Consider the following 26,788-nt stretch of genomic DNA (forward strand, 5'->3'; position numbering starts at 1 on the left):
CCTCTGTGTAGAACATGTCATGTTTCTTGCACCAAATCCTTCATCAAAGGAGATATGAAATCATCCTTTTTCAGTGGGCTGCTGGAGATATTCTGGGAGTATCAGAAACATAGGTAGAGGTGGATGAAGCTTAGAAAGCAGGATATTACTGCTGCTTCCCTGAAGGGTAACAAATTTACTGCCATTTCACCAAAGAGGATGAGCTGAATCAAAGGGTTAAACAGGTGCCCACATGCACATAACTTAAAGAAATTAAAAACAAATATATATATATATTGCTTTCAAAGCACTTATTACTTCTGAGGATTCATTTGATAGTTAAAGCATTTTTAAGGTTTGGGACCTAAATATCTGCATTTATGCTGAATAAAAGCTTTTGTCTGAACTGAAGCATTTCTTTTTTTTTTTTTTTTTTCAAAAATCTTGGAAATAAAAAGAAAAAAAGAAAAAAGGAAAACAGCTTTTGATCTAGTAAAAGACCCCCAATACTTGCAGTGCTTTTTCACCAATGCAGAACAGGAGATGAAAGAGCACGGTGAAAATTACTGAAGCTTTCTAAGAAATACACAGTAGAGGAAAAGGCCAATACATATATACAGTTAAGCCTTTTCTTAATCTCACCTTGTACTCTGTGTTCTCTGAACTTCCAAATGAACAGAGAGCGCTTTGTTTTGAATAAACTATTTTGAGATACCTTAACAAAACAAGATAGGACATATTTATTTCATGATCCAGAGTAGGGAAAAAAAAAATCTGCCTTCAGCAGTGCTTGTGTTGCTAAACTGCAACAAACATGGTTGTCAGAGGGTAAATATTGTGGGAGCTTGACTCTCCACTTTCTGTTGGGCCTGATAAGGAGTGCAAGGAACACTGTAGAAATTTTAAGAAAGAAATAGAAAAGTACTTGGACTCAAATCATTATCCCTTTACTTATTAATTTAAAAAAAATAAGTGAAGTTCCAACCCAAATATCCATGCTGTGGGACTGTGACCTCTTCACAAATAAGATCTGCTTCAATTACAGTTAAATGCTATCCATGGCCACAGGCCCAGTTTTTAAAACCCTTTGCACCAGAGTAGCCTTACAAGGGAAAGCACATCAGCTGGCCCAAATTCCTTCATCCAGGGGAGCAAAAAAGAGTTTAATGGATCCCTGTTCAACTTAGATGAAAGAAAATTCAGCAGATCAAACCAGCTTCAGTGGGATCTGACCACAGCATAACAATAAACCATGCATGAGGAAGGGTCCCCTGGGCTGTTGCAGTTGCTGGAGAGACACACAGAAAACATGAAGCAAGGAAATGTCCCTGCCCTGAGGATTTCTGCAGCTTTTCCTCTCTCCCTGGGGTTCATTTGACTGTCTAATGTCATCGCACAAATATTCATGAGGTTCTTGCTCATCCTGTAGATGATCTTTATGACAGCCTTGGTGAATATTCAGACCTGCTATCTGGAGTTAAACATCAGCATTTATAAACTTTGTGGTAAAGGGGAAAAGATTTTATTTGCATTCAGAACCCAGATGACCTGAAATTATCAGGACAAAATAAAAACTAATTGTGCTACCTTGATCTCTGAGTTATTTATTATTATTATTTTTTTTAAAGGTATTTATTACACTTTTAGTAATAAACTAAGCCTTTTGTAAAATCTCTCACATGTGCATTTCTTAACTAAGAAATCTTTCTTATTGGAGCAATTTGGCAATGGGGAAATACATGCTTGCGTCAGATCCCAAGACACCTGTGCAGTTTTATCTAATATCTGGATCCACTTGCTGGTTAACCTGAGTTCTCTAGTACAAAATGTTGGTTTTGTACACTTCAAACTTTAGCATAGATACTGTCTGCAACCATATAGCTTTCCTGTGACTCAGTCTGCTCTATAAAAGCATGCATGTTGTTTGGGATAGATGTTCTGCTAAATCAGCGAGCACATTAACAGGGTTGGGATCTCACTTCGTAAAAGTGACAAGAAGCTAGGGCTAAAGCGACAAAGGTCAGCCCAGCATCCCAATGCTGGTGTAATTGCCTAAACTACCCATGCAGTGCAGAGCTTTAAAGGAGGCAGCCTGGTCCCATGTGAATGAGCAATGCGAATAGAAACAGGATTTGACTAGGCACAAAATATGAAATGGGAACAACATATTAAACAGGCACAGAATAAACTCAAATAAAAACAGATTAGCCTAATATAAAACAAAAATAATGGGGTAAATAAAGCTGCCAGGACCATTTCAAATGCAATTTGCCTATTGACAGAAATGCTCTCTAGTGCCAAGTGAAAACACAAAGTTAATAATCCTTTTAGTAATGGATTCTTCTTCTTCTTCTTTTTTTTTTTTTTTAATTGTTGATGTTCTCTCATATTTTCAATTCATGTTATGTAAAATTTAGTCTGATAAATTTTAGATACATAACTAGAAAATGTTTACAAAAAATCTTTAATTATTTCAGTTTAAATGTTGTTCTGTCTGAATTTTCTTAATAATTTGTTGAGACAAGAATGGGGGCTCTTTTTTAGTGCTAGGCATTTTTCTCTAGAGTAGTGAATATGGTGGTTGGCTCCTGAGAAAACTCCAGTTTCACAATCTAATGAGTTGCATGTTTTAAGACGAGATTTGTTGCTAATGTCTAGTATGTCTTTTTACATGTATGAATAAGTCTTATCATTGAATTATTTATCTGAAAACAAGCAAATGAATTAGCAATCCCAGCCTCCAGGTTTTTCATATCTCTGCAGAATCAAATCCCCTTGGAAATCCTTATTATTTAATTATTCATCTGAAAATATGCCACAATAAAAAGCTACCAAAAAACAAGTTCCTTGCCTCTTCCTCTCCCCAGCAAATGTGCCAACTTCTTTTCCTTGGCTGCGTGATGAAGAAAGGCTGGGCTGTTGCTCATACTCTGAGCATGCCTTCGCGGTATAGAGAACTCCACTCCCAAGGCTACAAGACTTGCTTGTAAGATAAGACTCCTCACTATGAGGTAGGCAGTCTTCCCAAAATTATTAAATGTAGCCATCTACAGGTGTATGACAAGAATAGGATAGATGCAGCTTAGGTAACTACCCATGGAAACATCCAAATTTAAAAACCACTTAGGAAAATTTCTTCAATTTGAAATATTGAATCTTATTCTTTTCCTGAGGGTTGGTATCCATCCCCATCTGATTTTCCATCCCAAATACACATTTACATGCCTACTGCCTATGGGGAGATAGATGAAGCCCAAATTGGGGGCACCTAAGGTCAGGTTTATAGCAGACAATATAAATTGTTCTTTTCTAAGAGGTTTTTAATATTAATAAAGATATTTTTAAGTCCTTTTGTCTATGATGGAGATACATGCAAAAGATTCGATGTATTCCTCTGCTCTCTTGTCAATGTCTTGATGAACATCTAAGACCCTGTGACACTTTGCAAATGAAAGTAATTAAGTCTGCATATTACAGTAAATTGGGAATATTGCAAACACCACTCAGGATGGAGAAATGATTCATTCAAGTCTTGAGAGGATGTATGTATGGGCAGGAAATAACAAAATGAGATTCATCTTGGAATAGAAAAGAAATTAAAACATCTGGGCAAAAGAAAATCATCAGAGCCATGAATTTTAGTGGGAGGAAGGAACCTTGCTAATGAAATACTCAGACATAGAAACTGCTTCTGTGAGGAAGGGAGATAACTTCTTCCCTTTCCTATCTCTAAAAAAAATAATTAATACACAAATAAAAATATAAAAAGAGTAGTTACATGGATAAACTTAAGAGTCCACAATAACCTGGGTGTTTACCCTAGTCACATAGAAACTATTGAACACAGGACTGTTCATGTAGAAACTAATGACATTTATACAGTATCAGCTGGCTCCAGTGATGGAGGCAAGAGGCACTTTTCATTCCCCACCACAGTCCCAACCATTAATGAATGACCTCAGTTAAACATTCCTGAAACCAAAGAGTTGAAAAAAATAGACGAGGAATTGCAGAAAACAAAAACAAAAAGCCAATTTCTTAAAGCTTTTTTTCTCAGGGAGTTCTCCTTGAGACCTCACATTTGGATGGTAAAACAGAGCCCAGCCCTGTCCTGCTTCAAGCTTTCATCTGTGCACTTTACAGCCATAGGAGTACAGAAAATCAGTGCTCATCCCATGGGAAACTCCTAACTTTCATCCTGTTCCAAAGAGGGACAAACAGCCACAAGAGACATTTTCTGTGACCTAGACAGCTCTGAAAGCTGTGGAGGTGAAACTCTTCATTTGGGTTACTGAAATGCCAATTTCCATTGGTGTTAAGAAGAGCACACAGGCTGTGAGCGAGGCTGTGGGTGGTGTGCCCTCTCCACCTCTGCCCTGCAGCGTGCTCCCCAGGGCACAGCCTTGCAGGAATTTGCAGGATAACTGCAAACTAAGAGCACTCAGAACTCGCCCACGATGGTGCATGGCACAGATATGCTCATTGCTCTCTGAAGAGAGGAGCTGCAGTACTTTTTGTTGGCCCTGCGCTTCCTCTGCCATCCATTCTCCAACATATTTCCTTGTGTCCCTCTTGCAAACCCTGAGCTTTCCCAGTCCAGCTTGCTAGCTGAGCTCTGCTCCAGCCTGTGCTTGGGGAAGTGGTTGGTATCACACACTTTGAGAGGAAGACCTGGCCCCTCAACAGGAGCAAGGGCTGCCTCTTTTGCCCATTCCAAACCTGAGGCTTCCCTGCAGCATGGAAATACTGCAGCTGGTGCCCCACTCAATGGGGAGGAGCACCCTGGAAGGCAGTTTGTGTACAAGACATTGTGCAAGGTGAAACTGCATCTTCTGAGCAAGCGAACGGGGAGCACAGGTTGTTGCAGCAGTGTACAATAGCTAGGACTGCTCATGTCCTTGAGTACCTGAGTCGCGTGACCAAGGCAGTGAAAAAATTATAATCTAATGCAGCCATGAGTATTCTGTTTGGAGCATCCTCCATATGTTAATTATTAATAATACATTTATGAGAAAAGTTCCTGTTCCAGCTCTCCATTAAATAGGATTTAAACAGCCATCTGGTGTTCTGTTTAACTCTTATTAATTTTTTTTTAAACCCAATTTGTGTGTCTTACTGTTAATTAATTTAAAACTCGTGAAAGAGAGAGGTGCTCTGGCTTTGTGATAAATATGAACTGAACTGCTGAGAAAATAGAGATGGGCACTCAACATTTGCATTTAAAAGAATACAGCAACAATGAGTCTGACTTTGGGGAAGAAGAGAATGAATGTCACCTCCTACAGAGAAACAACAGCTTTAGACAGAAAGGTAAATGTCAACATGGAAGCCCCCTGCCAGTATTAAAGGATGACAAGAAAGGAGCATAGCAACATGGACAAAAATGAGAACAGAAAGCACAGAGTGCTCTGTAAAGCTGATGTACACTAGTAAAATGGTTTTCTTGGGCTCCATCCATAAACCATGTTTCTACACTATTGGTGGTCTAAGGGAAGAGTCCAAGAGAGTGCTATCCCAGCTTCTATAGCTATACTTCTCACTAGCAAAAATCACACCCTGGCTTAATTAGAAATTAATTCACACACAAGGGAAACTTGACTCACCTTTATATTTCCAGTACCTGACTGGAATTCTTCAATTGTTTCAATAAAAGAAAAAACAAAATCAAAAAAAACAAACAAACAACACTTTTGTGCAATTTCCAATCAAGAACATGAAGTTAACTCTCACTTAGATCTTATGAGCCTATTGCTAACCAGCTATGGAGATGGGGAATGGCCCGGTGCTTCAGTGCAGATGAACTTTTAAGGTATCAAAATTCTGCTGGAATTCACTTAGTTTGGGGCTAATCTGGTTCTTGTAGAGCCCACATGAAAAAGCGTAGAAGAGAAACTGGCTTGGTTGTTGAGAGTAATTTTATTTTCTTTCATTGGAACCAGAACTCAAATTCAGCATCTCAAACTTTTGGTTATAATCCATCTGAAACAGCCAATCTAAATAATTACTGTTTCACCTTAATGCTACTTTTTAATTTTGCCATTTCCATGAGTAGCTGCTGGACTCTTCCACGGGGTTTGCTCTCATGCAGCGTAGGAGAGGGCTGGGAGCCATGGCAGCCCAAAGGACTCATGTGCACAGCAGCAACACAAAGGGCTCTGCTGCTTGTCCAGCACCCAGCCTTTCTCCTCCCTTTGCCAGCAGCCCTGTACAGCTGGAGGAGAAAGAAATCTGTCCTTGACTGGGGTATGCACATGCAAAGCATAATTAAATAATTATGCTTTGGGGTGACAACAGTAAATTTGCAACAGTTCCAGAACATGGGCTAAAAGTCCATTTCTTGAAAAGCATCCAGAATTTAATACATGCCCAAATGTTTGCAAATTGTTTACCTCACTCCTGACAAACTGTTCTGATTGTAATAATTTTCAAGGAATCATGACTCATTAAGATACCTAATTTGAAGGGAGCAATAACTCTGAAAAACTTGAACAGAGGACATTTGAGCGCAGTTTTCCAAGAATCCTGGGGTACAAAATGATTTAGTTCTTTCAGGTATAGAATTAGAGTAATATGGTTTTTAAGGACGGCTTTTAAACTATTGTAGTTTTGGCTTTTCCTTGCTGTGAAATATGTACAAGCAGAGTCTCTTAATTCTTCAGTGACCTTCAATATAAAGTATTTCAATTATGTTACAGAGTTAAACTTGCTTTCTAGCCAGTGTGCCATATATGCTAGGAGGTTGTTTGTCAGAAAAAAAAAAAAAAAAAAAAAAAAAAAAAGGAGAGACAGACAGAGCTCCAATGTCTGGAGCTTCTGATGCTTTCTTGAATGAGTTGAGTGTTGAAGTTTCCAGCTGCAGGTTTACAAGATGGAGGAGGTAAGGAGGCTTCTGTCCTCCTTTTAGCATTCAAGATATTTCCTGCACCATCAGGGTGTGATGGCTAAGCAGCTCTGACCTCCTATTCAGTTCAAAGCCATAAGAAAATGTGAAATAAGAAGCTAGTGGTAGAGATAAATTAAAAAAAATAATAAAATATTTCTTAAAATTTCATTTGAAAATGCAAATATTTAATCCAGAGATTAACTTAATAATAAACCCCACCACATAACATTGAACAACATTTATTTTTTGTTTTCCTCAATCAGACTTCTCTGGGGCTGTTTCTGGGTGAGTTGCAGACAGCCCTGTCTCAGCACCCAGACTTGGCCAGGGCAGGCAGTGCTGTCAGACAAGTTGATGAGGTCTGGGGGTCTGCGTGCTGTAGGTGGAAGTCACCCAGAGCACCTCTGTCTGCATTTCACACTTGGAGGGCCAGATGATGCCTGTGAGTCATTGCATTAGCTTAGGAAATGTGACTTGAAATTTACAGCATCAGTCCAAGAATTTAGTAAATTTGTATTATAATTCACTCTCCATCTTACCCTTCTCTATTATATGATTTTTCATAAAATGAAATAGATTTTACAGCACAGGTTTTGTATACTTAAGCCTAAATGCCTCTCCAATGGTTACAAAATTTGTATCTGAATTCTATTGCCTCTTCAGGAAATCATTTCTGTGTTATCATAACACAATTTCTTTGTTCAGCAAGTATGTGTAATAAATATCAGTCTATTATCATAAGTCACTGCCAATAACCAAAGCCATTTATCTGAATATTCATCTGTATCTCTGCCTCCCACAAATGAAACTATCTTATTTTCGAGTTAGCAGTTAAACGCTCATCTTACACAGACATATACTGCCTGCTGAAATGACTATTCTGAAAAATGCTAAGCTGAGAGTCACCATGAGATTGACTAATGCTCATGTTTATGTTTTGTAATTAGTTTAACAGTTATTATCTGTGAACAACAAGTTTCTGATCCAGAAAGGATAATCAGCTTTCCTGGGCATGGGAAGTTATTTATATATAAAGAGACCAACTGCATATGACCTACCACAGATGCTTTAGATTAGTGGCCATGCGTTAAGAAATGATACACTACTATAAAATGCAAGAAATGGAGGAAATGTTCCTTTGAAACAGGCTCTTAGGACAAATGTGCTCAAAGCAGCACTGTAGAATTCAGCCCTGGCTAACGATCTTGGTGTCTAAAGTATGACACAAATATTTAGAAGAATAAACAAGGAAAATGGTATAGAAAACTTCATACATTGAAAGGGCTTGATGTTCTGACCAGCTTTGTGGTAACTGTCGGACCGTGGGTAACTGGGGGCTGCTCCTTGATGATGTGCTGTGAGTGTCTTTTAGGCGAGTTCATGAGCATCAGAACAAGTTTGGTCCCCTGTCACCAAAGCAACAGCTTTAATAGCTGAATTTGACCCAGCTTGTTGAAAAGCATCTTACTAAGCACAGCCTGAGATGTTATGCTCAGTTTTAGTGATGGAACGATGCAGACAGACAACACCCTAAGAGGAAATATCTCACTCCTTACCATGAGCTCCTGCGTGAAAGCAATTCATTTGAAATAAGTTTTAAGATTCTCTAACTAATGGCTTTCGTAATAGGAAAAGACCTTCTCCGGCCAGCACAGTAACAAAGTCAAGAGGAAAACTGGAGCAGGTGATGGGTTTGCAAGGGGGAGAGAGAGCAGATGTTAGCACACAAATTTGGAACACTCTTCCAGATCTGTTGCAGGAGCCCAGTTCCCATCAATGCATGTTGAAGAAGCAATTAATTGGGACCATGCAGACCCAGGATTTGCCAGAATCAAATTTTCCACTCACAGAACATAATTCCATAAAATTATTATTATTATTTTTATAAAACTTCTAGAAGTCTTTTTTTTTTCCCCAATAAATTTACAATATATATGTCCCTTCTATTTACTAGATTTGATGGAAATCTGCACACTTAGAATATGGATGGGAGTTTTAGGGGAGTGGAAGTTGCAAAACTATCACTTTTAAGCAATCTTTATCTGTTTTAACAAGTTTCCAAAAAATAAAGAATGAGTTCATCAGATTAATTTTTTTAAGATTTTAATCTAACTCTGATCAAAAATCCTCAAGTTATATATACATATATATTTAATTCAAATTCCACTTTCCTGTGGACTGCTATAAAGGGTCTTGACTGTGAAGAAATTGGTACTTTTTGTATATGTTAGTTCAGTAACATTACAGAAAAGGGAACATTTTTGATGGTTGCAAGTGCTTTTGGAGAGTAACTAACCGGAGCTGCGGATCAAAGCAAAGTGATCAGGGAGCATTTGAGAGAAGACTGAGGCAACCAGAGACTTGGTCTGCTAACTTCAATCAGGCTATAAAGTCATCCCCAGTCTAAACAGAGATCTAGTTTGAAGGAAAGACAGATAGTCTGGGACCAGTGAGCAGCTGATTTATATCCTTCACTTTTATAATTTTAGGCTAAAGCTGCCGCAGCATCTGGTAGGTTCAACACTCACCTCCCTGTAAGTTGCAGTGAAGGAAGCAATACCCTCACAGTCTGCTACAGCAACACACCCTGATCCCTGCTGAAGACTTCTCAGACCTCATCTATATATCCATGTCTATCACATTAACAGAAATGTTGCACCTTCTATAACATGTCCTTTGCAAATATCCCTCTGCACATAAAAGTATGTGAGCAAATCATGCCATAAAATGCTAAAACCTGAGGGACAGTTCTGGTTCCACTGAAATCCATCTTTCAATTATTATTTTCCAGGTGACTTCAAAGAATCATAATTTAAATGTGAATACATATCTAGCAGACAATCAAATAAATAGCTTACCTTTTTGACCTCGTATTTAATAGCCAGTTTAATTCTGCTCAGACTTGGCCGATGGTGATCAGGGCAGAGATGTATGTTCACATCTCCATTCAGGATTGCTTCTACTTCTTCAGTGTCTCTGCAGAGGTCCAGTACCCCCACTACAAAGTCCTTGCATTGCATAGATAGCTTCCTATAGTCATTCTAAGGCAAAAGAGAGAAACACAAGATATTCAGCTGTGCACTTAAGAGCATGCCTCAAATAAACCAACAGAAAAAGCCAGAGCGAGCAACTGTGAGAAAGATTACTTTTGCAAAACCTGCTGGCTGGAATAGTAAGAAAGCACTTGATTTCAGCCAACATACAGCTAACCTTTTGGAAATATATATGAAATATATATATGAAATCCTTCCACAATTAATCAGCAATGGTCTTATCAGCAGCATATTTTGCATTACCAAAAAAAAAAAAACCCTCTGTGTAATAAATAATAAATTAACAAAAATAAATAAAAATAAACAAATAATGTAAAAAGGAATTTTTATTTTATCAATCATACAACCTCTTCTTTTTACATGACTATCTTCTAGAAATATCACAAGGTCTTCCTACTGGGTTTGAATTTATATCAAATTTTACTATTTAGATCCTTTACTAATAATTTTCTTTAATAACTTTTGAGAAACAGATTGCTACATCTAACTGCAGCATCACACCCAGATGTGTTCAAATAAATGATATGGTTGTAACATCAATTTCAGTTTCAAATGTATTACCTAACAATTTGACAAAACTGTCCCAGAAGAGTATCCAGAGGGTAATTTCTGTCATAACTCTTCTCCAGGAAATAGGACCTCAGAAACTCAACATGATTTCCTATGAAATAATTTCACCTTGCAAACCCAAATTACACTTGTGGGAAAAGAGATGGTACGTAGCTGACTTGATAGCTGACTGGAAGAGTAATTTTACTGCCTTAAATTGTGATTGATTTTCACATGCTGACACTTAAAAATGAGGAAAATGCCACCATCTGAGTAAATGCAGTAAATTAGAACACAATTAAGGCTACCATTAATATCCTGACAAAATGGTGATATTAAAGACTCAATGCAACAAATAGAAATAATAAGCATAAGACAAGCTCTTACTGACTTGAGAGATCTTTTCAAATTAGGTTTGATGAGTTAATTAAATTCAGCAGCTTATCTAATTAAGCAAACAGCCAAAAGAGAGGATAGTTAAACCTGACTTTGATGAAATGATAAGAGTAACCTGGCTTTGTACTCTTATATTTTCTAAATTATTAATTCTTACATTTACACATAGCAACATGTTGGCCTTCCTTGTTGGGCAAAGATCTCAAAGCACTGTGCAAATATTAGTTGGGCAGCACAGCAGTGGCTAGAAGATGGTGTTATGCTTAGAGGTGACTAAATGTCTTTGAATGTATTTTTTTGTTGCTGTTGTTGTTCTTTAGAATTGAGATGTTCTTGGTAATAAATGCTTTCTTAACAAAGTTGGTTTGATTATTTTTTTATGGCTTTTATTTTTTCCCAGGTCACAATATGATGTTGTTACACTACCTTTTTAAATGCATGAGTGTTTATCTGTACAGCAGCCACTTTGAGGGGTCTTCAGACTAGGGAAATCACCAGCATCAAGTTTACTTCCCAGTTTCATGCACAAGGATTTGCCAACAGAACTTGGATTCACATTAGCCCATTAAGGAAGTGATGGAGGAAACAGGGTTCCTGTTCCAGGGTTCCCCAGCCCTGGCCTCCTTTTGAGAACAGGAATTCTGTCCCAAGGCAGCTCTCTTGCAGCATGGAAGAGCTGTTTCACCCAATACAAACAAATTCGGTAGTTACAGGTAGCACAAAAGTGCTTCAGAGATGGGAGCATTCTTGCAGAAATGGGAAGCTGCCAGTTCTGATAGGTGTTTGGGAGAATGGGCTGGTGAGAGGAGCTGGACAATAGCCTGTATTTTTGTGGTGACATCTTGTGTGAGGGGAAACGTGTGTTTACATCCTATCTGCCCCAAATTTTGAAATCTGGAAAAGGTTTCCCTTTTCCTCCTTCATTTAAAGGGGATCTAATATAATCACAAGCACATTTTTTTTCTCTTGTAGGGCAGGAACCTGCCCATAGAGGTAACCTTGACATCAAGACATCTATCGAAAGGCCAGATTAGGACAGTAAGATTTAAGGTGTCTTCAAGGTCAGGCAGAAAATGATTGTACATTTACATCTAAATCTAATACCTAAGTATTATGTGGAGATAGGGTTTGTAGAATGAATGTTATCAAATACAGTGTGAATTAGAGTCTGAAATGTAAATGAAAGACAGATTGCACTGTGTGGATTCAAAGCACTCCTCTCTAATCATTTCTGTGCTTTAATCTTCACCCTGCCAAGATATGTTTCAGTATGTAGAAAACTTGCCTGTTCACTGAGAGAATAGATGACCAAACACTTTGGCAAGGAAATAACTGCAGGAATCATGAAAAGCAACAAATATAGATAGATCTAAAAATAGATGTAGGCTGGAAATGAAATGTCTAACTGCCCCAGGTAATGCAGACACTTAATTAGCCCAGCAGATTGAAAAGAAACAGGGTGAAAACTTTGCTAAGCTGTAATAATATTCCCTATTTATACACTGTTTAGAAAGTTCAGAAGCTTATCTCTTAGCCAGCACATTTTAGGTAATTCTCATCACCATTTCCACATCATCTGAACAACTAGTATGCATTAGCTCCGATTAATTTTCCTTTTCTGCTTTTTTTAAGGAAATTAGTTTAGTTAGCAACCAGGAAAGTGCAGATATAAATGGCATACTCCCAGCTGGCAAACTCCATCAAGGATCTCTGCAAGTGGTGTGACTTCTGACTAGATCTCTTATACAAAAAAAATTGTATTTTTTTTTTCTTGCTTCCCTGATGCTCACTGTCAGCATAGAAATCTTACTCCATTTGATGATGAGAACACAGCACTCAGTGATTCTCCTGAGGTCAGTGTCTTTCCCTTTGCAAGCAGTTTGTTGGCTGTATCTTTAGTAAAAACTGAGATTAGAAGGACACTGCCAGGCAAACATCTCTTGACCCAGGCTTGCACAGAAAGCTTTGATGACGCAAGCAGAAATGCCCTACCTGTGTATAAAATACTGAGTTATGAGTCACAGGAAAGGGTAAAATCTGACAGAAAACTAGATTTACAAGTGTATGCACATGGTATCCGTGTATATGCCAGTGCTGCATCAACCGCCTGCAGTTCACACATTTGGGGGCATCTGAGATACTGCACAAGGAGTGCTGAGATGGGCTTTTGAGAAGGATGAAAGTCCCCAGCCCCAGGCATGGCTTTGTGAAGGGTGGTAGAGCCAAGAGGAAACCCAGCTCAGTTCTCTGGGCAGCAATGCAAAAGACAGGTTTTGTACCCAGGCAGTGACTATAACCCAACGCTTCCTGAGTATTCTGATTAACCACCACATTAGAAAAGTCTGAAAAGTAGGAGTTTCATAAAGCAGACTAATCTTTACAGTAATGAAAACCACAAATCATATATGAGGGATGCTGGGGCCTCATCCTCACAGCCTGAGTGCTGGCAAGCCTCAGGGAGGGAGATGAAGGATGCAACCAAGGGCACAAGAGTGCCAATCTGCTTCAGATAACACAGTATTTTATTTCCTATAGAGACAGTGATCAGAGAAAAATCTGGATAACACTTGGGAATGTTACAATATAATTTTTTAAAACTAGAACATAATAAAAAAAAAATCCAAATCAGTCATTTCCTGCTCCTCCTGACACTGTTGTTCATGTGGAGTTAAAAATGTCTGATTTTGCTGTTTTGAAAAGGCTAATGGTACTTGTCATTCACTGCAATTTCTCTGAGTACCGTATTATTATCTGTTGATTATGTTCTAAATGAAGTCTGTCATATCTCTACATCTGTTCAAAACCACCCATACTTCTACAGAAAAGGGCTGTTTCAGGTCGGAGGGATACAGTCTGAGTAAAAAAGTTAAGTGAAATGGCAAAAGTAAGACCAGTCACCTGTCTTGGTTAGTTAATGAAAAAATAACTATTTCAAAAGCAATCCTCATCAAAGATTGAAGAGGAACATCCTCATCCAGAGGAGCCTACCTCTGAAATGCCAGCACTGCAAGTGCTTTTTGGATGGCAAGTTGAGAAATTTGGTGTCAATGCTGTGACGTGCAGCAAGCAGGTCTGAGATTTGCTGAACCCATCAGTGCAGATGAGAAACTGAAGTGGTGCCAATGGTTCAGAAACAAAGAGGATCAAACAACTTTGTATACAATTATGAAAATCCCCCATGTCCCTCAAATTGCTTTCAAGCCTTCTACCTTCCCAGTCCCAGCTTCAAGAGCACACTTTAGGCTCTAGTTCTATGAATGCTTTCAAGCAATGTGCTTGAAACTGTCTTTTTTGTCAATCAGCTTTTTTTTTTTTTAAATTATTATGTTTATTTTTTTTGGTGGTAATTGTTGTAGACTACTCAGTACACAGTTGCTGCTGTAAATGGGCCACAGAGCCACAGGATAGTGCACAATACATGAGTAAAATACAGCCTGCACCATTCATGAAAATCAGTCCATACATTACCATTTAGGGCATTTCATTAAATTCACTCTAATTTCTTCCAAATAGCATGTATAAAAAGCAGGGCAGGCACCACAACCACTAATTGTTCTGTTAGCCTCTGCTAAATCTACAAGGTCAGGTCAAGAAAGATAATATCAGAGAAGAGTACCCATTTGAATATACAACAATGTATCTGGCTCAGGATGATTTCACCTACACCCTTTTTTCTATTAAAAAATACAGCCTAATGTTGCTTATCAATACACATTTCATGTCCAAACAAAAGTCAGCAAATAAAAAGGGGAGCAGAGAGGATGGTTGGTCTATATACTATATATATATATACACATATATATGTATATATGTATATATAATGTCCATCTTATATTGCCTGTCTTATAAACCTGGCTTTCTGGAATATGAGGGTTTCCACACAAATCCAGGATGTCTACAACTCATGACCATGCACGTCCAGCACCTGTGACTGGGGCTATCGTGGCACCAGAAAACCTCTGTGTGCTCTCAGTGTATTCATAGGTTAACTGCATGGCACAGACCTGTTATATCCAACCTTGTCTGTGAGGTATCTCTTTGGCAGTAAATCTGGCATTTCTGCCTAACATTAAATTTGCAGTGCACATAAAAGCTGTAGGCATGTAGCACAGAGACTCTTGATATCTCCTTGAAGCTCTTGGCTCTTTGCATTTAGTCCGCATCACACATACACATATATCACGGAGGGAAATACTGCATTGATGAGATTATCTTTTTGAGGAGAAGCAGCAGAAAGGAAATAAAATGTTAAATAAATCTGTAAAACTGCCTCAGATAAAAATGAATGTAGAAAGAAAAAAAAGGTAAGAGAAAGGAGGGGGGAAGCCAGCAATATTACATGCCAGATTTGAAATGAAGATTTTAAATAACAATCATGTCAAATACTCAAAGTGCTTATAAATATTTACCAATTAGATTTCACATGAAAAATGCAAGAGCCAGTTTAGAAGCTGTTGGACCAATTTCCTTCTGGGTATTTACACTGTCTATGACTGGCCATATGCTTCAGAAGGAAAAAAAGCACAAGGCCTGTGGGAGGAAGGGAGATGAGAGGAGTTGCTATGAAAGGTCCTAGCACTGCTCCTGCTCCTGTAACCATGTTGTCTTCTCAGGGGCACTGAAAACCCTTCCTCAGAGCTCTGTTGACTATGCATGTAACTGCTGGTATCTTTGAATACAGCCAAGTGCATTTCTATTATTTCCAGACTGAATGCCTGTATGCACAGATGATGCCAAGGCTATAGAGTTAATCTTCCAGAAAGAACAACATCTCATTGGTTTATGTTCTCTTATTTCTTAAGTGGCAGCACATCAGTGATTTTTTAGAGCTTTGAGTGTGCTGTGTCACATTCAATGGGCATATCTCTGAAAATAAAGCCAAGTGCTCATTTTAAACATTTCACTACTCAGGTGCATGTTGCTAAGTCTGTCTGGAGATAGCAACAGATGCCACTGGTTCATTTTGAAACGATCCAGACCTTGACTTTTTCACCCCCAAAGAGCATAATATAATAAACAAGCTGTTCAAATACAAGAGTTTGACATTTCAAAAATGTGCCTGTGTTGTTTTCCAAACAATTTGGTCCTTTCTAAATGGAGCCAAGCTAAGCATGGCACTTGCATTGCTCTCTGAGGAGTGCCAGGTCGCTGTGTGGCAGTGCAGAGGGGCAGTGCCTCAAGGCAAAGTGCTTTTAAGTCCTGCAAGGGAGTGTCAGAAGACAGCAAGAGATGCATGCAGTAAAAGAGCCCAAGGACAAAGCAGACAGTGTTGTGTTCATGTTATTTTTGGCAAAAGAAGTCCAGAAAACAACAGTATGCTTTGAGTGGGGACCAAAAATTGCGTGCCTTCCAATGAGCCATGAAAATATCATCCCTTGCATTATTACAGGGATTTCAATGGCAGCTTTACTGACTGATTCATCACAGTTGTTTTTTTTTTTTTTTTTACCTCTTTTTTTCTCTATAGATCAGGCTTTCTAGCTGCAATTCATCTCCTCATATGCATTGCTGAAGCTGATCTCTGAGATATCTCCCTTCAACAAGGGGATGGAGCTGTATGAAAACAACCCACTGACTGCAATTCATCTTGCAGTCATCTTGCAGTTTTTTCCGACAGATACACCAGACCATTAAAGAAGCTAGCCAAGACAGTGATAAGGATTTCTGTGGTGGACTTAGGAAATCCCTTAAAATTTATGACTGTGCTTTTATAACATCCAGATGAATAACATTGAGTAAGCTTCTGCAATAATAGATTATTGATGTTACACCAGATGTCACTAAATATAAATTATGTTCAACAGAAGGCTGTTTCCTTCTACTTTTTCTCAATAAAAATCTCATTATGCAGTACGATTTATATCTATTATCAGTTCATAAAACTGAATGCAGAATAAAGTTCATTATTGAAAGTGATAACTATGAGAAACAGATCCTGTAAATTTATCACTGAATATTCCAAGAACTATAAAGTTTAAATGGTCAAAGGCAGCAGAAACCTCCCCACTTTATGTCTACTGTTTTTCTCCATGTCTCTTATATGTCTACCAACTATATCAATATATACAGCTTCTGTAGGACCTAAACTATCAGATTTTATGCACTCTTTCCATTAATAAAAATATAGGAACATGGAAAACACTTCACTTTTATATCCTAAAAGCTTTCGTTTTATGCAAAGATCTTAAAAACACACACACACACACACATATATATAAATTGTAATCTAAAATTACTTTGGATTGTACAAATGGATTATTTGAGGAAGTAAATACAATAATCTTTTCAAATATCCTATGGGGAAGAAAAAAAAAAAAAAAAAAGAAAAGAAAAAAGACAATTCCTAACTCTTTAGCCAAAACTTTAGATTCCTTGGCATAAGAGAATTTTATATATTTCCTGTACAAGTGAATACTGAAATTGGTAGATCATTTGACTTATTTAAAGTTCTCACGCTGAACAGAGTATAATACTTTTTTTTTTTTTTTTTTTAAAGGCATCTAAGAAGTTACCTGAAGAACATCTCCTGCTCCTGCACTCCTTTCACACAATGTCACCTTCATCCTGACAAATACTGTCACTGAACATCTCCATTGCATGCCAGGGCACAGAATAAAATCAATCTTATTCAGCAGAGAACTAACACTTTATTCCAGGTCTCTTTAGATATTTAAATACACTTACAACATAAATGATGTTAGTTGACAATTTTTTATTTTTTTTTAAATTAGAGTATTTAAATCTCAGAGTTGGCACAGTAGCTTTTTAGCATAAGAAAAAAGCTGAAAAACTTTGATTCTCGATATGCTTCTCTTTCATAAAATCTCAGCTGGTTTTCAAACCCACATCACAAGTAAGCCACGTGTTTTTGATTGCTCAACTAATTAAAAGGTGTTTTTTACCTTCCTGCAGATTTTCTCAAGCTCATTTGAATGTTTATGCTGAAACACCTGTTTTCAGAAGATAGCAGCCCTGGATGTAACATAAACAGGACAGGCTATACAGGGGTATTAGCTAAATGCTTTGGCATTCAAAGTGCAGGGATGCACACATTCAGTGAAGGTCTGTCTCCCTATGCCTTGTTGACAGCTTCTCTTTATTAATTACAAAATACTCATTTCAAAATAATATCCTGCTAATTCTATTGGTGAAGAACTTAACATCCATTAATACCAGCTGCAAAATCAAGTCCATGATGATACAGTGCAAGGCTCTATCCTTCTGCATTATTCGCAAATATTTGCTTGCTCTTTCTGTGTGGATATGACACTGAGAAATGTCTTTTCTTATTTTTAAAAAATGGAAGCATCCCTTGCATTAGAGGAACGTTTATCACAACCTTAATTCTGTCATCTTGCAGAAATAATTCCTTTTCTTACCCCATAAGTATTTCATAAAAGCAGGAGCCCAGTGCAGTGCAGGGGTTAACTTACATTTTTGTCACCTATTTTGTTTTCTTCAAGAGCACTTGCACACAACAAGAGGATGTGCAGCACATCTGCAGATCAGATGCAGTAGATATATAAAAGTAAAAGTTACCTCTGGGCCACACTCCTCATTTCACACACCTTCCATACTTTTTCTCTGTGGGATTTTCCCATGGTTATTACTTCCCTGACCTTTCTGTTACCAGCTCCACGGGCAGAAATCAACATTTCCTATACAACTTGAGACAGATTAGGTAGTTTGCACTAAATGCATTAGCTACTCTTCCTCAATTGTATGGCTTATTTCAGATCAGCTGCTTAAAACCCTTGTGTTTCCTCATAACCAGATGGAAAAAATAATGGATTTAAATTTAAATCAATCAATTGCTTAACACACTTATGCTCTTTTTTTTTTCTTTTTTTTTTTTTTTTTCCTAAGATGACCTAAATTTGTCACTTTCAGCTTAAGTCCCATCTCTCAGAAGAGTTTTGATTACAGGCTGCACCAGTATATAAGGAGGCAGACTCCTTTTAATTGAGCCTGCAAGTAATGCTGGCTTAATTGAGAGCCACAATGCAACTACTTTGATTACTAAAACAAGTGTATGTCTTTCAGGTCTCAAACAGTCAACAGCCACAGCTCCCAATGTCCAACAAAAACAGCTCCTTGGAAAACTAGAAACAAGCACCAGTGTACAAAGTGCTGGTGGAAGAAATACTGGTCCCCACAGCATCTAACCAGCAGCTGAGCACTTCAGAAAACCTTTCCAACTGCAGAGCACTGAGCTGTATGGACATCAATCCTCTCCCTTAGAACACTAAGAGATGATGCTGTGGCACTTTTTTTAAGTAAAAGTATGAATATAGAAAGTGTATAATTACATTTCTCTGTTCTGAAATGAGTCCAGTTCCTGATGATCGAATGGTGACAATGAAATGACACACTCGGCAAAGAGCAATTTCTACACTGCACTGGTGTAAAATTCTCTGCGACAAATTGTATTCCAGGAAATTGGTATTTTTTATCACGTAAATGCCAAAAACCATAGACACTAAAGTACCTAGCTCCATTTTGTGGTAATATAAAATTGTTTGTATACCATTCCTGTTTATCCACAATCCAGTGGATAGCCTGCCTAGATGCAGTGAGGATGGGTTCATTATAATTATCTACAATAACAACAATTAACAACACAATGAGCGATAAACTAAATCACTTCCCATCTGCATCCACTTTGATGTTGGACTTGAGATGCTCAGAATGTATTACTTCGTTTACATTCATTAATACAATATGAATTCCCTACAGTGCCTTGGATAAATGTACCTGACTCTATTCTCCCATCTGCTGATCTAGTGTTATTATTCTATTCAGAGCAATAGTCCTAATTATGCTCTTTTGTAGTTCCAGTAGATATCCTTGGCCAATGTGAATAATAAGCAGCAGTCTTTGGAAACCAGTCATCTTGTTCATCACAAACTGCTTGGCTCCTAACTAGTCCCTAAAAACCAATGCACTGGTATTAGCTGAAAGCTTGGGCATTTGGTGTTTCCAATTAAACACAAAGCTTACCAATACTGTGTTACTCAGATATTGCAATAGTGGTAGAATCATTTTCCATCTGTTTTCCCCATCAATAATTTGATTTCATCTTTCTGAAAAATGTCTTCATCTTTGGTGCTCTAGAGTATACCTCTTGGTACCATTTATTGCTGAGGGGAGGAGAAAGGGTAATTGCATTACTGTGCAATTTTATTTCCATAAGTGCTCCTAGAAAACTCTCTAAAATGAATGGTGAGTGTGCTGGTAAGGGCAAGCTCAAAGGCATGCAAACTCTGTGCTTTTTGTTGGAGACCTGGCATGGAAAGGGCCAACAAGTCTCCTCTAGAAATGGCCAGCTGCATGTGGCAGGAGCCCCGTCTGCATTTCCATCGAGTAGATGCACCAGTTTTGAACACCAGGACTCATTTGGCCTTGCACACTCAGTGGGTAAGAAAAGAAAACACTCCGTCACTGTTAACTAAACCCAGGCAACTGGCCAAATCATTCCCCCTATTTATCCCAGTGCTACTAGCAGCTGGCAGCAAAACAGCAGGGAAACAGGAGTGCTCCTCTCCGCAGCAGCAGCAGTGAGGATGCAGCTGAGCCAGTCCTGAGCAGCTCAGCACTGCAGCAGCAGCCACCTCCATCTGCCTGCACAAGCCCATGTCCCCTGGCAGAGCAGCAAGGGACAGCACAGAGAAATTCACCCCGCCCATCCTGTCTAGAGACCAGAGAGACAAAAATAAACTGCTCTGGGATAGCCCAGACTCTTGGTAAAGGTTGGGCTGGAGCATAAATCCTATCAAGCAAAACAACTGCTGATTGCTTAGTTTGCTGTGATGGATCTCTCCATCCAAGATGTGACAGATTATTTCTCATTTGTACAAAGAGAGGAACCTATGAGCAGTAAGCAGCTGTAGATCAGACATACTGGTTGAACTTTACGTATTTCTTTCAAAAGGTGGGGATGAAATCCCGGTTTCAACAAATCCCAAGAGGATGGGATGGTTAAATAAGCCATGATTTTACTAAGTACTGGAGCTTTTCTCCCACATTAAACCTGTTACAAAATATGAAATTAATACAATTGTGAGAAGCTGAAGTTTTTATATGCAATCAAATTTTGAAATTAGTTCTAAATTATTTGTACCCTGCTATCAAAATATGTTAAATTCCTGCTTAACTTGTTACAAGATTATTATGTTTTACCCTGACTACAAAATATTCAGAGATGATCTATATCAAAAGTAAATGACTCTCCCCTTCTACTTATTATCAAAAGTCGACTCTTAAAGAAGATTTATTTATTTATTTATTTATTTATTTATTTATTACCAATATTAGCTGGGAGATTTTGACAATGTCACTCAACCACCCAAAAAGTAGGCTAAATGACCTTGTAAGCAGTGAGTACTGCTGCTAGAGTTACAACTTTCATGAATAAGTCTTATTTTTTCCAGATGCAGATGTGGGTTGTATATAGCTGAGTTATACCCTTTACTATGAATCATAGCATCCATTACTCTGCTTTACTGTGAATAGACATAGACAGATGCTAACATACCTTCACATTCACAGATACAGATTTATTTTTTCAAGACAGCTCCAGGCATCACAGCTTTGGCATTGGTTCTAAACCATGCTGAAAAGCTTTGGAGATTTTCTTCTCAAGCAACATTTTAAAACCATTTTGCTTGGGCAATGTGCCAGGCAGAAAATGATTTAATCACAGAACAGGCATAGAGAAAGCACTTAAACACTTAAAATAACAGCTCTCTCAAAAAAAAAAAAAAAAAGGATACTTCGGATACTTCTTAATTTATAAGTATTTAAATAAAACAATAAAAGAGTAATATTTGTTGTTGTTGTTGTTGCTTTGTTTTTAAGGTCAGAAGGTTTCTCTGCATCAATTTTCCACAGTCCCTGCTATATATCAATGCAAAATATATCTGTGGTTAATTAATTTAGCTCAGACAAATGCAGTGTACAATCTATTATTAGTGGATTGGTGTTTGATAAAGAACAGCATGAAGAATGAATTCCTCATGTGCAGAATCCCACTTGGTGAGTGAAACACAAATTTCACTACAAGACTTAAATATATTTTCCTTCTCTCAGGTTATTCCCATGACTGTCTTTAATTTCCTCTCTTATTTTAATACCTACGTTCTTCCAAGAACAAGTTAAAATTTTAATAATAGGAAATTTGTTTTTTCTGCTTTACTGGGACTTGATTGTTTCCTGTACTATGAGCTGAGTAATTGGTTATACCTTTTATGCATCTGCAAAATGAAAAAAGAAAGAAAGAAAAAAAAAAGACCAATAGCTTTTAAATATATGTTTTCAAGGCAGTAAGGTTAAAGGGCTTTTAGGTGAGAGTGAAAAAGAAAAGGGACAATTATTTTCTAAAGTTAAAAAATACCAAACCACATCCCTAACCTCACCTCTAAGAACAAATAATGTTCTCATTAAAGACTGACCTTGAAATGTTTAAATGCCCCCCCCCCAAAAAAAAAAACTTGAAAAAAAAGATTATAAGTTACAAGCATACTTTAAAACATAAGAGCTTTCATCATTTCTACAGAAGTGTACAAGTCTTGTGTATTAGAAGTATAAATGCATTTAGCTTTGTATTGATTTTTCTTCTTTCTCAGGGGCCATACTTGAGTAAAAAAATAAATCATAAAGTGAGTCATCCTTTTGACTTTGGTACCAAGATGGCCTCTAAGGCAGCAGGGATTTCCCTTAGAGGAGCCAAAGATAATTGATGTAGCACAGAGACAACAGAACAAGCTAATTACAACACAGACTGCAGATCAACAGGCATCTGAAAGGGATGTTTTGGCCCAGCCACATCAAAGGTCAGTGTCATCAGGCATTAATTTTGGATAAAGCTGAATAACCTGCTGGCCTGTTCTCTCAATAGGAAATTTAGCAATGAGTCACAAGAGGCAGCAGAGGAAAGGGATGCAGTGAGAAGTGTTTTTCACTCCTGAGCAGATGCTCTTTGGAGCAGTTGCCGGAGAATCCCCAGGAAGAGAAATAACCATTCCACTGCAGTGTGCACAGAGCTGGTGCAAGAAACAATCACTTGGGAATTGTGACCATTTTTACTTGAAAGAATTTATAATGGCAAGTCTTACTTTTCAAAATACGAACTAGATAAATTAATTGTATTTGTGGAGGAAAAAATAAAATTGTTGAAAAAGGGAGTGAGTATATTCCACCTATGGGACTAGATTTTAGAAGTTTCTTCTGTCTTCTCTTCTTAAAACCCAACAAAGAGAAGCAGCAAAAAGGCTGCACAAGTGAAAAGATGTCTTTTTAAAAGCACAGGTCCCATCTGACTGAAAAAAAAAATAATAAAAAGAACAAAAATGCTGGAAAATTAAATGAAAATCTAAAGTAACTCCACATAAAAACACTAAAGTCTCAAAAACCATCTTGCTGAATTAATAAATATGACTAATAAAAGGTGTTTCTGAACATATCTGAAGTAAGATGCTTGCCAGAGAGTATGTCAAGGCAAGGGATTATGGAGGGATAAAAGGATCACTCAAGGAAGAGCAGGTCAGAGTAGAAAAATTAAGCAATTGATTTGCAAGAGTGTTCATGAAGCTAATTAGGAAAGTTCCCACAACAGTGTCTTTTTTTTTAATGGAAGATGAATCTCAGGGGCTGTCTCCAATCAGTCTGTTCTGAGAGCAAAAAGGTCTAAGGGTTTCTTCAGTTTGGATAGGCAGCAAATAATCTTCCTTCCAATTTCAAAGTAGCATCTTATTGTTTATCATCTGGACGGTTTTCAGTATTTTTTTTGTTGCTATTTCCCTTCTCACAAAATGCTTCCTCTCCCAGCTATTTTGCCTCCACAAGTTTTCTGCTCTTTTCCATTTTCTTATCATTCATTTCAAAAAGCAATAGTATAAATAATTATTTATTTTCCTAACTCCATATGTTTTTATGCCAAAATATTTCCCATTCAGGACTGCAGAGATTCATCTTTTCAGTCAGCTCTTCTTTCCAAGTTTTCTTAGAACTTCACATTATTTTTACATTCCATATAGAAAAAATAAATAAATAAATAAAAAGTGGTACAGGATCTGATCCAAGTTCCTCATTTACACAGCTAAAGCCAGAAATCCTGAACAACTTTATAAGGTCATTTTTCATAAAATGTTTAGGTCAAGTACTTCTTGTGAAGTTAAAAATTTAGGTAGAAAAAAGGTGGTGTTACTGGAAAAAGAGTTTAATTGTGGGGATACCAGATCATCCCTAACTGATACAAGCCATTGAGACTCCTGGGCTGTTTTACCACTCTTTTTTGATACCGTGAGGATTTAGTATTTTGAGCCTCAGCTGTCTCACATTACTGCAGCCCCACTGAAACGACAAGCAGTTCCTAGCAGGCATATCTCTGTAGGCATCTACACACTTGACTTGCTGTCACAAGAGCCATTGTTCCTCAAAATAGGGCAGCAGCCAGTTGCAGCCCATCAGCCTGGACATTCCACAAATACATGGTCAATTTTGGATCTCAGCATTTTATAAAGAAAGGACAACAGGCAAAAGAACAGCAGGAGGCATATCATTTAGAAACAAAACACATGCTATAGTAAATGAACTGACAACATTGGTAGGATTGATAAAGAAAGACCACACACCATATGTCTTCCAGGTGGTGTTTTTGATCATGCTTTCAGTAACATTTTAATCAACAGGACCTGAGATCTTATTTACCACTTACAATTGGTGAGATATTTTCATAGCCTACTTTGTGATTCTGTAATTTAATTTGCCTGGATTGCTAAATGGAATGAATTGGCTGATGGTCTTCATCACAAGGACATCTCCTGATCTTGAAGAATGTAGTTTATTTTGGGAGCATGGAAGGTTGTAACACAGACCTGGGTGTAGAGTAGGATCCCATCAGAACCAGGAGTTCACAGTCACAGCTTTAAGAAAAGAGTAAATAAACACAGCTGCTATCCTGCCTTTCTGTCAGTTTTCAGGCCATGTAGAGTAATATTACGTGTAAGCCTGCTGCTGCTCTTAAAAGTAGTTGCAAGGACACTTCCTGCAGATGTTTTCCTAGAAATTTAATCTGCCAAGGGGATCAATGAAACTATAAAAATGGTTCTGTTATCTCTGCTATTAACATTTCAGTCTTAGAAGAGTCACCTGGCTGTGAAGATATCCGCACGAGAAATGTTGAGTTCTCTGGGCTGATGGTAATTACAGAACTTCAAAAAAAAAAAAAAAAAAAAGAAAAGAAAAAAGTAAAAGGTTGGGGAAAATATTTTTTTAAAAGCACAAAAGAAGCCCTCTGGAACTTGTCTGGTTTCATAAATTTTTCACCATTTGTGAACTTCTTAAATACATTTTCCGAAAATGTTATATTTTCTAGAAATAAAATCCTATAATTTTCTGTAAAAAAAAAAAAAAAACAATAAAAAAACACTGCTGTATTAATACCCTTTTCTGTACCACAATGATTATATTAATAAGAATAAATATTTTTGAATAAATACATACATCTTAATTTCTTTTCCTACAATGAGAATACATTATAATATTGAGATGTTTCCTATTTCTGGAAATGTAAATATATTAAAAGAATATGAAAATTTTGAAGTGCACTACTGCTGAGGTACCTCACTAACATACAGAACCTTCTAATAAGGCAATGAAAATTGGAAAACCTTCCTGGAAATACAAAAAAAAAAAAAATGGCAAAGGATTTTTAATGATTTTCCTCTATTGATTTATTCTATTTGTCAGCCTGGGGAGCTGTAGGCTAACCACCATGAGACTATTCAACACTCAAGATCTTGTTTGCTCCCAGAGGATTCATGTATCTGCCAGTGCCAGTCTCAACTATGTTGGCAGCTCTATGAACAAAAGGAAGGATTCTGGTAGACTTGTTTTTTTGCAACAAGCCACTTTTCAGAGATGACAGACATGCAATACGGAGACTTCTCATGCTTCACACAGGATATGCTTTCCTACTAAAAAGAAGCTGGAACATTAATGAGATATTAATGTTGTTAGCTGCTTTTCCAGGACTGAATGTTACATGGGTAAAAACTTTCTTTTAAAATGTTATGTCTTTCCAATTCTGATTCACAAGGCGAAAAAGAGTTTGCAAGATCTTTCCTAATTTTGTTGCCTAAAAAGGTCTGTGGTTTGGGTATTTCTCCCCTATTACAGACTTACTACAAAGTTTCAAGTGTAACAGCTTGAGAGCATGCTTCTTGTCACTCTTAAATTAGAGAGCATATAGCTGTATACCTTGAAAGGAATGCTTTAACGCTTGAATAGTTTACTAAATTGAAAATAATGGATTCCTGACAGGCATCCTGCCCCAGTTTACCCACAACATAGACTCTATTACCCCAGAGTCATTGATCATGAGTGTAGCTGCACAGTAGTTATAAGTCAGAAAACAGTCTTAACTTGATGACTGTGCCACTGAAAATGATTTTTTCCATGATTAATTTATGTTATAAAGGAAGACAATACTATTTATCCCATGTACATGACTTAGTGAAATAATGCAAATGACATTGGATATTTACAAACTTGTTATGATAATGCAAATCTTGAAGAACATGTCAAAGAGTTCTGCAAGTGTCACTGTTATGTTTGGCACGATAATAAACTCCATAACAACCTCTTTATCATTTCCCCCCTCCTTTTTCATGATATTCATCAGTCATCAATTCATCATTCACGCAATTTGAATTGTTTTGCAGAAAAGCAAAAGTGCTGAATTTACACTTTTTGTCATTGTAACACAACTAGATATGCTGAATTCTTAATCAATTAAGACAATCTGTTGATCTTTGTCTCTAAAACAGATTAAAAATCAATTAAGAAAGACTTACCTTTCTTACAGGAAATGGGTCTTCATTTTTGGAATAAAATAATTTGATTTTTATTCCTGCTGCAAGCTAAAGAT

The 26,788-nt window shown here is 37.4% G+C and overlaps 1 protein-coding gene across 4 annotated transcripts in view; it reads right to left on the reverse strand.

Annotated features, from left to right (window-relative positions):
- TRPC7 (transient receptor potential cation channel subfamily C member 7) overlaps positions 1-26,788 on the reverse strand; it is a 70,117-nt gene that overhangs the window by 34,830 nt on the left and 8,499 nt on the right. For all 4 annotated transcript variants that reach the window (XM_072023342.1, XM_072023340.1, XM_027468619.3 and 1 more), the window contains exon 3: positions 9,721-9,903. In XM_072023342.1, the coding sequence (XP_071879443.1) occupies positions 9,721-9,903 (183 nt within the window). The remainder of the gene's footprint in view (positions 1-9,720; positions 9,904-26,788) is intronic.

The sequence above is a fragment of the Anas platyrhynchos genome, chromosome 14, assembly GCF_047663525.1.
Source record: "Anas platyrhynchos isolate ZD024472 breed Pekin duck chromosome 14, IASCAAS_PekinDuck_T2T, whole genome shotgun sequence".
NCBI classification, from domain to species: domain Eukaryota; kingdom Metazoa; phylum Chordata; class Aves; order Anseriformes; family Anatidae; genus Anas; species Anas platyrhynchos.